Source organism: Cotesia glomerata, linkage group LG4, assembly GCF_020080835.1.
Source record: "Cotesia glomerata isolate CgM1 linkage group LG4, MPM_Cglom_v2.3, whole genome shotgun sequence".
Taxonomy (NCBI): domain Eukaryota; kingdom Metazoa; phylum Arthropoda; class Insecta; order Hymenoptera; family Braconidae; genus Cotesia; species Cotesia glomerata.
Window position 1 is genome coordinate 11437082 of NC_058161.1, and position 17738 is coordinate 11454819.

General features: G+C 32.2%; 1 protein-coding gene and 1 long non-coding RNA gene across 5 annotated transcripts in view; one reads left to right on the forward strand and one right to left on the reverse strand.

Annotated features, from left to right (window-relative positions):
- Positions 1-17738, reverse strand: part of LOC123263801 (RNA pseudouridylate synthase domain-containing protein 2-like) — a 113249-nt gene that overhangs the window by 47207 nt on the left and 48304 nt on the right. For all 4 annotated transcript variants that reach the window (XM_044726775.1, XM_044726771.1, XM_044726774.1 and 1 more), the window contains one exon: positions 1406-1510. In XM_044726775.1, coding sequence (XP_044582710.1) covers positions 1406-1510 — 105 coding nt within the window. The remainder of the gene's footprint in view (positions 1-1405; positions 1511-17738) is intronic.
- On the forward strand, positions 53-11841 carry LOC123263811. Its single transcript, XR_006509235.1, has 3 exons — positions 53-63; positions 7247-7250; positions 11627-11841. It is a non-coding gene; the product is annotated as an uncharacterized LOC123263811 (long non-coding RNA).

Here is a 17738-nt window from a genome sequence, read left to right on the forward strand (position 1 = left end):
TTAAGCTCGTATCGATAATACAAAATTCTTCACTTCACAAATATGAATTAATAATAAATATCTGTTTTACGAAATTAAAAGTAAGGTAAAATACCCAGTACTTGAATACCGTAGAAAAAGAGATTAATCCTTGAAAAGATTTTCGAAATTGATATTAATACAAAATCGTGATACTTATTATAAGTAATATCCGTATTTTAACATTATTTGTTGACTTCGTAACTAATTTTTAAAAGTTTTTAAAACTCTAAATCGATATAATTATATTTTGGTTAATTTAAAAGTTGGTATATTGAGAATAGCTGATAGATGCTACTTTTACCATGAAAATTGTACTAAACCTTAAAACTTTTAATCAGTAATAAAAACGTCATATGATCGTTTTAAGTAATAAAAATGGTACCAATAAATAAAATAGCATTTTTTAAACATTACATATTTTTTACAAAGCTAAAAAATATGATTTTAATATTAAATTTTGTCGTCTATCTACTACACCTTCAAATTTTCAAAGTTGTACCCGGAACTCGAACAAGCTTACAGAGTAGTGGTGTAATAGTAAACAATGTGGTTTAATTACTTTTTACCGATATAAACAATGTAAATATAATAATTTCATCATTTTGTTAGCAATTTATGCAACAAAAATAAATATTTTGAACTGAAAAGTTATTTATTTTGTAAAAATATAATTTTGACAGCACTGTAACCTATAATAGCTCATGTCATTAGTAATCAGCATTGGGACTAGTATTATTTACTGCAAATTAAATAAAGTCTTCATCTAAAAGAAGAGTGTAATCAAATTAATTGAAGGTTTTATATCATGATTAATTTAATTTTTTTTTTCTTTTAATTTCAAAATACAATTACATAATAATTAACACTATAACCTAAAAGCAAGTAAGAACGGAATAAACAATATGGCATCGCAACCACACACATGTATATAGCTCTTTCTAATACGTGTACACCACTACAAGCTCGTGTATAGCCCTCTACCGAAAAATTCTCTTCAAAATATTTATTAAATATTAATAAATCTTGTTTAGTACTATCAAATATTTTTTTTACGTTAATAAGGCTTTGTTGGCATTAAAAATATTTCTTAATAATAAAGAAGTTATTTATTTCATTATAATGAATATTGTTAATAATTACTAAATATTTGCTATTTTCAAAAAAAATCACTTGAAAAAAATTTAATAAATCAATTTATTACTCCTAAACAAATCCATCTATCAGTGCACTTCTTTTAACTAATAAATATATTTTTATTTATTAAAAGAAGGGTTGAATACATTTCACTTTGAAAACTTTTCAACTACTGGGTATTTCACCTTATTAAAGACCATTGAGAGACTATTAATTTAAAAATTTGTTCAGAAACTTATTAGTAGTATACCTTTTTTAAATCTTTACTAGCATCTAAATCTTCAGCTCTACGTTTTTCTGTGGACTGGGCTGGTGATAAAATTTTGGCTGGTTCTCTGAGAGGTTTGAGATCGACCTAAAATTTACAAAAAAAAAATACATACATAAGTATGGTAGAATACATGCGATTGCATAAAGTTATTATTTAAAACGACTTTTTTCGAATTGTACAGAAATGTCATGCTCGTTTCAGTTAGTACGTATATTAAATCAAAGTTAATAAGTTAATAATTATCATAAGTTCTATTGTTTGGAACTATTCCTTTTTATTAATTTAAAAAAATAGTTAATATTTTTAACTAAGAAAATACAGATTATTGTCATTGAAAATATTTTTCACAGAAATTTAAAAAAGTTTTTTCATATCTAGCAGAGTATAAGTATAAGATAGAAAGGCCCAAAAATAGAGAAACCGTTTTCAAACACTAAGAAATAATGATTTCAAAGATTAGAATTTACCAATCATTATTACACTTGCATTTCGGTGAACTATTTTAAAATATTTATAAAAAAGAAGTAATTAATTTTTAAATTCTACATCAACTTGTTTTATTGAAAAATTATATTTACATTAAAAATCAATAGCAAAGACTTTAAGTTAAAAAACTTATAAGTTGCGTATCTTTTCGAAAATGAAAAATATTTGAGTGTAATAATAGTTTTTAATGTTAATGGTATGGGGGCCATATTTATTAACTGTTATAGGAATGATTTTCATTCATAGTATGTAGTATAGGGATGATATACATAATGATAGGAATGATTACCATTATAATCATAGTTATCACTTTTATAATTTAGATGTTCATTATACCTCTTACCATACGTGCTGGACATTTTTCCATACTATATATTGCAATTATTCCATAAATTTCTCTCCATGATACATAATTGTGATTATATTCTTCTCGTAACTACATCTATTAATCTGGTTCTTCGCATACATGCTTATTTTGTATAGAATACTATTTTAGTCAAGAATTACTTGAATTATATATTTTTTATATTCAAGAACGTTGCACGTGGTAATTTTGGAAGTTACCAAACACCAGAATAGCTATTAGACTAGCATTTAAAAGCTTATTTTAGGAGTGTTTGAAATGAGTAAAGATATTGAAAGAGTTGAATAAAATCATCCCGCCTGAAAAAAGGCTATTTTCAGACTAATTGTTGAAGGATAATAATGTAATCTGAGCCGACTAAAGTTCATTGTTATGGTATTTAATTCCACAAAATTTTGATAGACTTACAAAGCTACTAAAATTATATTTATGCCAACAACCTATATTTTAAATTTTAATGTGATTAGTACGTGAACATGTGTAACGATTGAATTTATAGATAAATTAATTTTACTAATCTCATCACTTTTCATGTGTTTAAAAAACTACATCTAACGCTGTAAAAGCGAAAATAAATCGATTAATTTGAAAAGAAATGTCTGAATTTTTGAAATATTATTTTTTTAAACAGTTTTCACATTTTTCGGTTCGGAGAGCTCAATAATTAAGAAACATACATGTTTTCGAGTACTCAGAGTTTAAAAATAGCGGGAATTCCCAGGGATGCTCTACACGGTCAACCATCATTTTTCATAAGCATTATCTTTTAAATAAACAGATAGATTTTATTATGATTGATAGTATTAAATATAATTTTTCTAGCATATAAAAAAGAATAAATTAAAAAATTCACAGGTCTGTAAATTTTAACACTGTTCGAAAAAAAAAAGTTATTTTTTATTTTTTAGAATAACTTAACCGATATGCAGCAGTTCTTTTTTTACGATATATCTATTTTGTATAAGCCAATTGATTTTGATTTAAGGAAGTCCTTTCGCTTCAGTTGATTTAAAACAACTGTAGTAGTCAATATACGATAAATTAAAATAAACAACCTATAAAAATTCCTAAAATTAAAAAATAAATAGTATATGAGGCATTGATCGTTGAAATTTTGAAAATAAAAAAAAAAAAATAGTTAAATACAAAAATTAATTTGACTTTCAAATCAGCTGCTAGTAACCTGTCCGTGATTTGGCAACGCTGTACTTCGGTTATTTACATTTTCATTTGCACAATATAACCTTAACCACGTTTAAGTTTTTGCAGTCAGTGTAAATAAATAAATTAGTTTGAATTTATTGAATGGTCTGAAGCTTGCGCGCTACGCAACGTTGCCAAATGTTTTGACTTCATTTTAATGTAGGTTGCTTGAGAATTTTTTGTGATTTTATAATTTTAATTTCTCCATATATTCCACGGCAACCTATGTGATTTATTGCAAAACATGAAACCTGAATATTTCAAAAACCTTATTTTGAGTTTTTTTTTATCCCATCTAATCGGTAGTTAATACCATAATTCGAGAAAGTTGTTAAGGTCTGACTTTCTCGCAAGAATCGGAAAAAATACTAACATTTTTAAAAATTTTTTTTTTCAAAAATTTTCACCGTTACGACTAAATTAAACTTTACTAGTAGATAAATAAGGACTAACGATTATATAAAAATTAATTTTATGCGTAATCTAATATTTTTTATTTAACATTGATGGCGAAAGGACCTCCTTAATTTGCGACATTCAACGGATTTTTAAAATACAAAAAACTAGCTCAATTTTAAAATACTGTACTCATTAGTAATGAGTAATAACTGAATTGAAAAGAAGTAAGTGCATGTAAAGGATCTGGTAGTTTAAATGGTAAAACATTTAACATGTAATTAGGAGATTTAGATTGAAATTCTGGTTTAAATAGTCTTATATTCTCATCACAGCAATTTTTTAAAATCAACATTCTCAATACATTGAAATTGAATACTAACTGTTTCATAAAATAGTGCATCGTTCAGAAAAAGCTGTCTAGCTATAACATTACAAGTATAATTAGCAATCAATCGTTGTAACCTCAAATTTTATTTAATTCTAGTGGAAAATATATATCGAAACTCTATTTAACCAAAAACTTGATATAACGTATTTGAAAAACCCAAACAAAAATAAAACAAAATGCAAATGTATGATATGAACAGATCAATAAAACAAAGTAAATATTCTAGAACTTTAACTCATATTTAGCTTCTCTGGGTTCTTTATCACAATGCATGATCTTTAGAATAGGGTAGTGATTGAAAACTTCGGATGAGAAAGAAGGCGGAGGGTGGTACAACGTCGCACTGACGTTAATTAATGCGCCCCAAAGTGTTCCTGGCACTACCGGTCTAGCCGATTTACTTTCATCGCTTATTCTAGCTTTTTTGTCTGTATACAAATAAGAACACAATCTCATTATTTATTCATATGGTTACTATCTAAAACATCATTGTTGAAATCTAACATTTTACTAATGAGTTGTAGTTTGTGCTGTAAGACGCTCCAAACATAAAACATTAGGTATTCCAAATTCTTACTTGAAAATAAATTCTTGAATTTACATACACAGTAAAAAATTTTTCGTCAAATTCAACAAAAAAATTTATGATAACTTTTTTTACACAAACTTAGTGTCACTTCAACACAATCTGTGTGTAGCGATGAAGTAATTACAGCTCTGTGTTAAAAGTAATACAACTTTGTGTTAATGTAATATTGAAAAAGTGTTATTTAAGGATCGAATAACATTTTTTGCGTTGAAAAACAGATCAATCGAACAACACAAACGATTGTGTTAAATCACAAACACTAAAATGTTAAATATTCGACACTAAAATTTTTTCTCTTTAAATAATAACTAATATTATTTTTAACTTCCCGCTAAGAAAATCGAAGATCTTCAAAAATCGGGAAGTTATTGTTTTCACCCCGTTTTGCAAAAATCGAGTTTTCATCAGATGTCGACGTTTTGAGGTCATAGGAAGCTTCCCTGACCACCCCCGCGATGTTGTCACTATGTCTGTGTGTGTGTGTGTGTGTGTGTGTGTGTGTGTGTGTGTGTGTGTGTGTGTGTGTGTGTGTGTGTGTGTGTGTGTGTGTGTATGCGTGCGTGTGTGTGTGTGAGTATGTGAACTAGGGTGCGTCAAAATTTAATCTCTAAAAGCAACCTTTTAAAATTGGAATTTTGAGTTCCGCTTTTAGCAGGAGTTAGGTTTAAGCATTTCCTGAGATATTTTGATGTGTCAGGATTTATTTGATGTTCACATAATTGTTTAACAGGAGTTTTGTTGAAGCAATTTTTCTGAAATTTCAAAATTTCAAAATTTGGCCAAACGAAACTCCTGTCAAAAAATTCTGTAAATATCAAATAAATTGTGACACACCAAAATATATCAGGAAATGTCCAAATACAGCTCCTGTTGAAAGCGAAACTCGATTATTAAAATTTTGTAATCTATTACAATTTCAATTTTAATAGGTTACTTTCGAAGATTAAATTTTGACGCACTCTAATGTGAACCGCTTATAACTTTTGAACGGCTTATTCGATTTCATCGCGGTTGGTGCCATGCGTGCGTGTGTGTGTGTGTGTGTGTGTGTGTGTGTGTGTGTGTGTGTGTGTGTGTGTGTGTTTTTTTTTGTTTTAGGGGGGGGGGAATCCTTTTTACGGATTCTAGGCATAGTTGTTTAGCCTGGATATGTGGCGACTCGACGCAGTGTCATACTAAAACTCGACGCTAACGCCCCTACCCACTAAACCCTAAACCCCTTTTCCTCTTTCCCCTATTCCCTCATGGAAACCGCACGTATAAAAATAATTTGTTATGATAACAAAAGACAGGATAACTAAAATATATGTTGAAATAACAAATCATTATACTTATAACAACAAATCTATGAGTTACATTAACAAAATTAGTTATGTTGTAATAACAAATCAGTTTGTTAGTTTACAAAATCAATCTGCTGTCCCAACAAAATAATTTTGTTCGGATAACAGAATAATTTTGTTACTTTAACATAGCTGATTTTGTTGCCGTAACCAAATGATTTTGCTGCTGTAACAAAATGATTTTGTTACGTAACTATTACAACCGTTAATATCTCATGAATGATTTGACCGATTTAAAAGAGATTTTTAAGCACTTATAATTAGTCTGTTAGATGTAAGACGATCTAAAGGGAAGTTTCGAAGTTATAAAAAATAAACTTTTTTTTTTAATTTTTAAAAATTAAATATTTTTTTTTATTCAATTATTATTTATCAAACCAAAAATAATTCAAGGAAAAATTTCAAAGTTATTAAAAAAAAAAACCCTTTTTTCAGAATTTTTCGATCATGGTTTTTCTTCAACGCATGGATCGATTTTAGTGCGGCTTACAACAATCAACGTCATTTTTTAGGCTTAAGAGCTGATTAGCTTTTGCAAGTGATATATTAGTTAGAGATAAAATTCTAAATAACACTTTCTTTTAAATTTTTCAAAATCTATTGGACCACATCAGTTCGGGAGGTACAAAAAATCAAAGTTTAGTGAAGCCCTTTCAAACACCACCAAGTTCGTTCAAACTGGTTTAACCATCAAAAACATATGGGAAGGTTATTAAACACATACACACACACACACACACACACACACACACACACACACACACACTGCCTTAATGGACAGCATTGTAGCGGAGCTGTTTACTAAACACCCGCCGCGGGAGAAAAGACATTACGGAAAAGATTGCAAATCAACACTTTTTAGAACTAAAGAGCTGCAAAACGCGGCAAAGTCTCTCAAGACGGGAAGGGCACCTGGAGGGCTATCAGAGGATGGCATCCCGATGTCGGTGATCAGACCTGCAGCCCTGGAATACCCAGACATACTCCTGAACACTTACAATGCATGCTTGGCAACTGGCACGTTTCCCGCGGTCTGGAAGCGGCAAAGATTGGTTCTCTTAGACAAAGGTAAAGGAACCCCCGTAACACCTTCGTCGTTTAGACCACTCTGCATGCTGGACATTGCTGGCAAACTGCTCGAGAAGCTCATACAAAAAAAACTTCGTAACGACATCGACCGTGCCGCAGGCTTTGCCACCAACCAACATAGCTTCCGGAAAGGTCGTTCGACAGTTGGAGCGATCGAGAAAGTCATAGACAGCAAAACAAGCATGGTCTGGCAGCCTCAAAGCTCATAAAGTATGTCTTCTCCTTACGCTAGACGTCAAAAACTCCTTTAACAGCGCAAATTGGGGAGACATTTTAGACGCTCTGGAGCACAAGTTTGACGCGGAACCAGAGAATCTAGCACTAGTCGACAACTACCTTGACGATAGAAAGCTAATAGTGGAAACTACTGAAGGCCCACAAGAATACGCTATAACGGCTGGCGTGCCGCAAGGCTCAATAATGGGGCCCGATCTATGGGACGCAGTCTACGACGAGCTGCTTGAAATTCCGTTGCCAGAGCTAGTAGGGCTAACAGGCTTTGCAGACGACGTTGCGGCCACGATAGTAGACAGCGTAGAAGAGGCCGAATTACTGATCCGGGAAACCATTGACGCAGTCGAGACCTGACTTGATAAACACCACCTGAAACTCGCCAAGCATAAAACCGAGATGGTTGTTCTGACACGTCAAAAATGGTTCCCAAAACCATTCGCTGTGGACATGGAAGAAACAACACTGACGTCAACAAGGGTCCTGCGCTATCTAGGAGTAATGATAGACGAGAAACTATCTTTCCGCGAACACCTTGACAGTGCATGCAAGAAAGCCAGCAAGACGGTGTCTAGCCTAGCAAGAATCATGACCAACACTATGGGACCAAGAACCAAAAAGAGAAAAGTTCTCCTAGAAGTAGTCCACTCGGTACTGCTTTATGGAGCAGAAATATGGGCAGACATATTGAAACAGAAGACCTACCGACGAAAAATAGCGGCAGTGCAGCGCCGAGGCGCTCTCAGGGTTGCCATTGCGGGAGCCGCACCTATCGACCTACTCGTGTTTGAGAGAGCGAAACTCTATGACGCTAAAAACAGTGACGAAAACATGAAGGACGCAAGAACGAGGATAAAGGCGGAAACGCAACAAGAGTGGCAGGACCGATGGACATCGGGAGAGATGGACAGCACGCCTGATCCCAAACATCAACGTCTGGCTTTCTCGGGAATACGGAGAAACGGACTTTTTCTTGACCCAGCTATTGACGGGACATGGGCAGTTCAATGCCTATCTTTTTAAGATGGGACTGCAAAGCACATCAACGTGCAAATACTGCCCAGACAAAATTGAGAACGTCGAGCACACTTTTTTTGAGTGTGACCGGTGGAAGGACTACAAAAGCAGTATTGATGAAACTATTGGCACCACGCTCTCCCCTGAGAGCTTAGTAACCTGCATGATCAAAAAAGAAAACTGGCTAGCTGTCGCAGCCTATGCGCAGCGTCTTTTAAAGGAAAAAGTCGCAGAAAGAGACTAGTAACTAGAAGAAACTGTCGTGAGACGCAACACGGACTGGATTGAAGTAATGCTAACGCGGTCCCGATCTTCCCCGTAACATTTATGGGGAAAGAGAGAGGAGGATGTTTAGTCGGTATTGTTACAAAATAATATTGACTTCCGAGTCCGACATACCCAGGACAAACATCTCGTCCTGGTATACGTAAATGTATTTGACCTCCTCTGTAAAAAAAAAAAAAAAAAAAAAAAAAAAAAACACACACACACATACAGATACGGTGACGTCACCGCGGAAATAGTCAGGAAAGCTTCCTGGGACCTCAAAACGTCGAGATCTGATGAAAACTCGATTTTCGAAAAACGGGGTGAAAACAATAACTTCCCGATTTTTGAAAATTTACAATTTTCTTAGCGGGAAGTTAAAAATTAATATCTCTCGTTTATGTTTTTTTTTTTTTTAAAAATACTTGTTATAACTTCAATTAAATATTCTCAGTTTTTAAAAAAAAAATCCTAAGAAAAGTATGGTTGCTATTCAATAAAATGTTCGCTCTAAATACGGTCAGGATAGGGAATACATGTTAAATGTACGATTTTTGATTGCTAATATTTCGAAAATTAACACCGCAAGGACTATTAAAAAAAATTTATTCGTATAGAGGACACTTAGAAGTACGCGTATTCAAAAATTGAGGAATATTGTAAGAAAAGTGATTTTTCACCATACCGCCTTAAGAGCTCAAACTCTACCAGAATTTTTTTTTCGTCATCTTGGACGATATTTTCGCGGTAGCTAAAGAAAAAAAAATTAAAAGTTTTTTTTGGCCCACCCTAATGAACCTGCATGACGGAGTATGGCCTTGTATGGCCATACAAGAAACTTGCTTGATTAAGCTTGATCATGCATGATTCATGCTTGGTAGAGCTTGATCATGCAAAAAGTCATTTAACACAGTGTGGGCTATCATGCACGACTGTACATGCCCTTGAACAGTCATACATAATTCATGCTTGACCAAGCTCGATCAGGCATGAGCATTTGTGATTGAATAGAATAAGTAAGCATGAACCTGCTTGACTGCGTATTGCTTTGCGCGATCATTCATGATCGGGCTTGGCCAAGCGTGGATATGCACAATAATTTTTTCCGTAACCAAATCAATACCGGATACGATACCATTATGAATTTGATTCGTAATATTCTAAAAGTTTGAAAATTCGATAAGAAAATTATTTTTATGTTATAATTTTTTATATATTGACTCAAATTTAAAGTCTCTTTTTTCTCAAGTATGATTACTAAAAAAATTATTCTTATTTAATTTCATGGATCACGAAAAAGTTCAATTTGTTTTACAACTAATAGTTATAAAAAAAAGTGTTGTTTCGAAATGATCATACAAAACCATATACATGGTCAAGTAGGGTTACGCTCACTTCTTTAGCTTAGTTACAAATGGTCATACGTGATTGAGCTTGGTCAAGCTTGAATTGTGCACGATCAAGCTTGATCAAGCAAGATTCTTGTATGGTCATACAAGGCCATACTCCTTCATATAGACTTATGCACGACATCTTAGTTCTCATAGTATACGTTTATACACGGTTAAGTATGGTTGAGTATGATCATGTACACGGAGAAAAAAATTTTGCTATAGGAACTCTATAGTAGTTAGTTAGTTGTAAAAAGTTCCAGTAGGTTAACGTATTCTTATAGTAAAAATACCGTTTGGCTCCCGCAACTCTACATCGTTGAGCTCTGAGAACTAAACGTTATTTACCTCTCACAACTCTACAGGATCGTTCTACGAGACTATAACAAATTTTTGGAAGTCTGCTTAATAATTTTTTTTTACGATTTAGCATTGATAATTTAATAAATACATGCGGCAGAATGAATTTATATTGCCAACAATAATTGTATATGACAAATAAGAATAGTATTATAATAGAAATAAAATAATAATAGAACTTACGTTACAAATAAAAATTATTTGTAAAATAAAAATATGGTCTTCACAAAATTATCTTATTTTTTTAATTATATCAATAAATATTGGACATAAAATCACTACCGTATATGCACAAGAAAAGATAAATAAACGAAAACAAATTTTTTGTGTTAAATGGGGTCTTTTTAATGTATTGCGATAACTTATCACTTATCACAATATATTCAACTAATAAATTAATTAAATTAACAGTCACTGCAAATGAACCATGAAAACCCATAAATACAAAAGTGTTCTAACGAAATTCAATTTGACAAAAAAAAAAACCTATTTCCTAAAATAAATAAATTGGGAACTTAATTGTCCTCATATATTTTTAATAATATGGATTAATAACAAAATAATTCTGTTTGTCATTTTAGAAGGTTATGAAATATGTCAGCGCACTCCACTACTGCGCAACGTAGAGCACTCCCAACTATACCGGTTGGCTCTGAGAACAATCCCGTAGAGCTCTGAGAGCTCAACAACATTGAGTTATCAGAACTAAATAACATTTTGTTACTGTAACTCTACAACGAACAGTAAACTGTGTATAGTTGTGGTAACTCTACAGTTACGTAACCAGAACGAAATTTTTTTTTCCGTGTATAGTTACGGCTGATCGTGCACAATCACGCATGCTGAAAAGTACATGATTGAGTATGATCTTACACGATCATGCATTATTTGCACATGTTGAGTCTTCGGATTGAGCTTTTAAAATACATATCTAATATCTTGAACCAGTCCTTTAAGGAACTCAAATAGAACTTTGAGATTGAGTTTCTGCCTGGCGCAAAGGATACGGTGATCAATAATTAATAATATAATTAATGTTTTAATTTAAAAAAACTGTTTTTAATTTTTATAAGAACCGGTGACGTTAGCCGAGTCGTCTAAGGCGCATGGCCTATAGAGCACTCGGACTAGCATACCGGCCAGGCGTGGGTTCGAATCCCAAGCTGGTCTTAGAAACCAGCTTGCTTGAGATTCGACCCTTGCCGCGTAGGTCAAGATTTTTACAGCCCAAAAAGACCCCAATGTACCACTCCCGACAGTTAAAGTCGACTATATGACCACAGCGGTTAAAACCGACTCTAAATAATAATAATAAAAAAAAAATTAGAAAAACGGTAGACCCTAAAGGCCATCCGTGCAACTTCCCGCTAATTCCATACCTAGGTGCTTAAAATTGCACTAATGATATTTTTGAGCTCTCCGAGCTCAAAAATACAATTTATGTGTTATTTTAAGCTCTTCGCGCTTAAAAAGATGGCTTTTCTATACTTTTGAGCTTTTCGAGCTCAAAAGTCTGATAGAAGTTTCATAGAACAATATTTTTTTAATTTTCAAACCGCACTAACTTTTGAATGAATCAACCGATTTTCACGCGGTTGGCAGCATTTGACGCAATTTTTTCAGTTTCATAAAAAATCTTCAAGTTTGAATTTATAAAAGTAGGAAATTTGGAGTAATTCCAAGAAATCACTTTTTTCTGTTTTCTTTCATTCATGATATCTCTTGAACGAATTGACCAATTTTGACCGGCTTGACGGTGATCGACGTAATTTTTTCATGCTAATAGCTGATTAGTTTTTGAAATTGATCAGTGCAGCCGTTTAAAAGTTATTCAAAAAAGGTCGGAGTTATGTTAAAAAAACAGTTGTTTCAAAATATTTTATTGAGGATATCTCTCGAACCAATTAACCGATTTCTATGTTCTTGGCGGCGATCGACGCGGTTTTTTAAACTCTAAGGATTATTTCATTTCATCAAAAACGATCCGAGAAGAAATGTCGAAGTTATGTCAAAAAAACACTTTTTTCGGTTTTCTTTCGTTCATGATATCTCTCGAGCGAATCAACCGATTTTGACCGGATTAATGACGATCGGCGTGGTTTTTCAAGCTTAAGGGCGAATTAGTTCTTGAAGTTGATCGATTAAGCCGTTTAAAAGTTATTTCAAAAAAACCACTTTCAAAAAAAATTTTTTTCTTATTTTTTTTGAGATTTTCCAAAATTTCTCAAAATCTATCGGTCTGAATCGGTTCAAATTCACAGGAAATTTAAGTGTGAGGGAACTCTTTAGAACGCCGTTTAGTAGGTTCCGATCGGTTTAGCCGTTCAAAAGATATAAGCGATTCACATACTTGCACACACACACACACACACACACACACACGCGCGCGCGCGCGCGCGTGCGCTCTCAGGTTTGCCTGCGCCTACCGCACAGTTTCCGAAGCGGCTGTATTGGTCATTGCGGGAGCCGCGCCCATCGACCTATTAGCGTTCGAAAGAGCAAAACTCTATGACGCTAAAAATAGTGACGAAAACATGAAGGACGCAAGAACGAGGATAAAGGCGGAAACGCAGCAAGAGTGGCAGGACCGATGGACATCGGGAGAGACGAGCAGATGGACGGCGCGCCTGATCCCAAACATCAACGTCTGGCTTTCTCGGAAGTACGGGGATACGGACTTCTTCCTGACCCAGCTATTGACGGGACATGGGCAGTTCAATGACTATCTTTTCAAGATGGGTTATCACACCAACGTGCAAATACTGCCCAGACAAAATTGACAACGCCGAGCACACGTTTTTTGAGTGTGATCGGTGGTAGGACGACAGAATCAGCACCGAAGAAACAATAGGCATAACGCTCTCCCCTGAGAGCTTGGTAACCTGCATGATCAAAAAATAAGAAAACTGGTCAGCTATCGCAGCCTACGCGCAACGCCTTTTAAAAGAAAAAATAGCAGAAAGGGATTAGAAACCAGTAGTAACAAGAAGTAGGTGTCGTGACACACAACATGGACTGGATCGAAGTAATGCTAACGCGGTCCCGATCCAGTCTTCCCTGTAACATGTATGGGGAAAGGACAGAGGAGGGTGTTTAGTCGGTATTGTTGCAAAATAATATTGACTTCTGAGTCCGACATACCCAGGCAAACACCTAGTACTGGCACCAACACCAAGTCCTGGCATACGTAAATGTATCTTACCTCTATAAACACACACACACTCTCTCTCTCTCACACACACACACACACACACACACACACACACACACACACACACACACACACACATACATACAGACATAGTGACAACATCGCGGTGGTAGTCAGGGAAGCTTCCTATGACCTTAAAACGTCGAGATCTGATGAAAACTCGATTTCTGCAAAACGGAGTGAAAACAATAACTTCCCGATTTTTGAAAATCTTCGATTTTCTTTGCGGGAAGTTAAAAAAATTATAAGCTATATAGTTCAATTTTTCAGTTCAATTAAATTTTTTCTAATTCATTTTACCCAAGATAAATACAACCGGCCTGAAAAGGCCTTAAATAATGAATTTTTTAAATTTATCACAATTCGAAAAAAGAAAAATAATTTTTTCGATAAAACTTTTTTTTCGAGTAGTACATTATGCCCCACATATCATATATTGGCCTAAAAAATCATCAAAACATCATAGAGGTCATAACTTGACGGAAAATGAAAAAAAATATTTTTACCTAATTTTTGAAAGGGGCCGTTGTGCCCCAGGGTGCCGTCGTGCCCCACTCTTCCCTAATCTAACATTTTCAACGCAAAATTTTTGTTACAATAAATTTTGTATACCTATCTCAAGATACTCAACGTATCGATTCTTCAGAAATCGATGTTACGTGTATTTGTACGAGTTAGCAAATTTTTAGTTTTACTTAAAAAATTAAGATTTTTCGAATTAGTAACTAAAAGTGTGTAATGCAAATAAACTTAAAAAGTTTTATTCAGATCTACAATTGAGTTGCCTTATTCAAACAAATACGCACGTATAAATATGTGTGTACATATAAAATTTTTTTTGTTTTTATTTTAATTCATAATTTTGTAAAATCATTAATTTCAAGTAACTTATCTTTAATCAACCTATCATTATTATTAGAAAGTATGCAGTTAAAATTGGAGGACTACACATGGATAAAAAGTACACATATTATTTAAAACGTATAACCTAATGCAATTATGTCTATACCTTCAAATTTACAAAAATGAAAATTGATATAATATTATATTATTTTAAAAAAAGTATCTGCACTACTAATTCATTGAGTTCTGTACATACCCGTAAAGTATATCTACGTGGCTGACCGCCTACAGAACCTACGAGAATCGATGAAACTTGTGCTAGCTAATTCTCATGTCTGTTGGTCGTTTTTCTTCTTATACGTTTACTATCTGTTTCCTTTACATTCCTTCCGGTTTTCTCAAGAGAGTTCTTGCGTCACGCGTTCAACAAAAAGCGAAAAAAATAACTTTTTCTAGCCTTATACTAACGAATTTATAATCAATGTGATTATTCGAGATTTTTATAATCAAACTATATCACACTTTATGTTTAATATATAGTTTTCTTTGAATATTCCCGTAAAAACAATTAACATCATAAATAGTTAATTTCGAGTATTCAAACAATAAATAGACTTAGCAAAGTTACAAACAGTTCTTTCAACAAAAAATTTGAGATTCTTCTATTTAAGAAAATCCTATTACATCCACGTGACGTGGATTTATAACGGTTTTTTTTTTTTTTTTTTAATCGGAATACTAATCTCTGAAAAAAGTTATGTTTTTTTAACCATTCAATCATAAGATACGAATTTTTTAAAGTTGTACTGATTTTTTTTTTAAATGACCAGCATTTCGTTCAAATTAATCCAATAAAATTTTTTTTTCAAATGGTGTATTTTTTGCTAAATATTCTAAGAATTTTATGGAAATAATTATTCATAGCTAACTTATTGATTGTTTTTTATTTTAATTTCAAAGTAAGAGCATGATTTTTTCTTATTGTTTATTCCCTTTGATTTGTTTTTTATTTTTTTTTAAATACTGGTTCACAAAATAACTTTTAAACTTAGTACGGTAATAGTAGGTAACAAATTTTTATGAATTTTGAAATTAATTAATTTTTTTTATTCGATTTATTGATAAAAATAGAATCTTAAAATTATTTTCTAGATGAAGTTCAAGTATTTAATTCTTTAATTCAGTGATTCTTGAATAGTTTGAATTCGCAGTTGTTAATAAACATCGTATGAGATTGAAATTGTGAAACTAAAAAGAGAATCATGTGATAGTTTCTAAGAAAAATAAATAAATTTTTACCACAAAGGTTGTATCAGTAGGTTGCGCAGAAAATTATTTTACCGAACTAAACATCATAGTACAGAATTTAACGATTGAAAATCATTGGAATACGACTGCAGATTTAAGTATTTACCACCCGAAAGCTCAACTATTACCGGAACGCTAAAATTCTATTACGTTATCTCAAACTCATATTGATCTCTCAATGATACTGATTGCTCATTCCAATGAAAAATGTTACTGTACAGAGAGAAATTTTTCCTAATTTTTATTTAACAGCTGATAATAAATTAAGGGTTACATAATGCTCTACGATTATTACAATTATTAACGAAAATTTCTTCCCGAGCACAAAATATCTAAACGCCAAAAAAAAATAGAAAACTATTAGGCATAAAAAAAAAATTGAATCTACCCTGAATTTACGTTTTAACTTCCCTCTATGAAAATGATTTTCTCAATGATTTTCATAAATTGGAAAGTGATTGGTTTCACCCTTATCTTTGGAAATCTAGTTTTCATCAGATGACGGTTTGAGGTCTTAGAAAACCATTTTGATTATTTGACTATGTCCTGACATATTAAAAATTCGCAAAAAAGTTGTTATCTATCATGTCCCCATTACCGTACCAGGCTTAAAAGTTATGTTTTGCGAACTAGTAGGGTAAGTGTGGGCATTACTGCGGGTGTGGGTATTACTGCGGATTTTTTTATTTCAATTATAAATAAATGGTACTTGAGCTTTTTAAATTAAAAAAAATTGTTGCTAATAATTGAAATCTTCAAGAAAATATTTGTACAATAGTTTTACATGTACAACAATTATTCAATTTGTTATTAATAAATTAAAATTAACTGGCTATGCAGGTAGTAAACTATAGCTTTTTTGTGAGTTTCTATACGAAAAGAGATGATACTAAAAGATCTTTTTCTTTACATAAAATGGTTCAAATTTAATATTTTTTGCATATAAAAAAAAGATAACCCTTCTTTAATATCAGTCATGTATTAAAAATTGAATTTTGATCAATTAATATTGTTTATTTAAGGACGCAATAATAGGTATCAATAAACTGAACATGTTTGTATTACTGCGAATGTTTTCAATAATACGCAGTGAGGAAGGACCTCTATTTGCATGCATTTGTACCAATTACTGCGAGTGTAAAATGCATATATTCTAACCTAGAAAGAAAATATTGCCTGTCAATTGACAGCTTAAGTTGCCTTTAAATTGCTCTTAGTTGAAAATAAATAATCTTTAAAATAAATTATAAACAGAAAATTGATAAAAAATAAAATAAATAAATCAAAGTTGATGAAAAATACAAGCGATAATTATAATAAAGAATTTTTTTGTGTTAAATTAAGCAAAGAAACTTTCAAATCAAGAAATTTCCATCAAATTAAGTGAATGTAACTTTATTCAAAAATTTTTCTGATTGATATAAAAAAATTTAAAATGATTTTTTTCAATCAAGATTTGTGTTTCTTCGATCAAGTTAATTTTTTTAATTACTATAAAGACCCTGCTTGTTATGTTATACATCACTATTCCGGTCATTATTATTAATTTAGACACACTGCGTTAAATTATCATATTTATTGATATGAATTCAAATGATTTCAGAAATACGTTTTTCTAATCAAGTCATTTTATTAAACAAATAATTATATTTCAAACGTATTTTATTAATTTCTTATATGATCCCGAAGTTGCTTATCATTGAATTTTATCCGCAGTAATAGACACGCAGTAATAGAGACAAGCTCCTTTTATACCCGCAGTAATACATGTATATGAACTTTTTTTTAAATGCTTATTAATTAAAGAAAATATTAGTTTATCG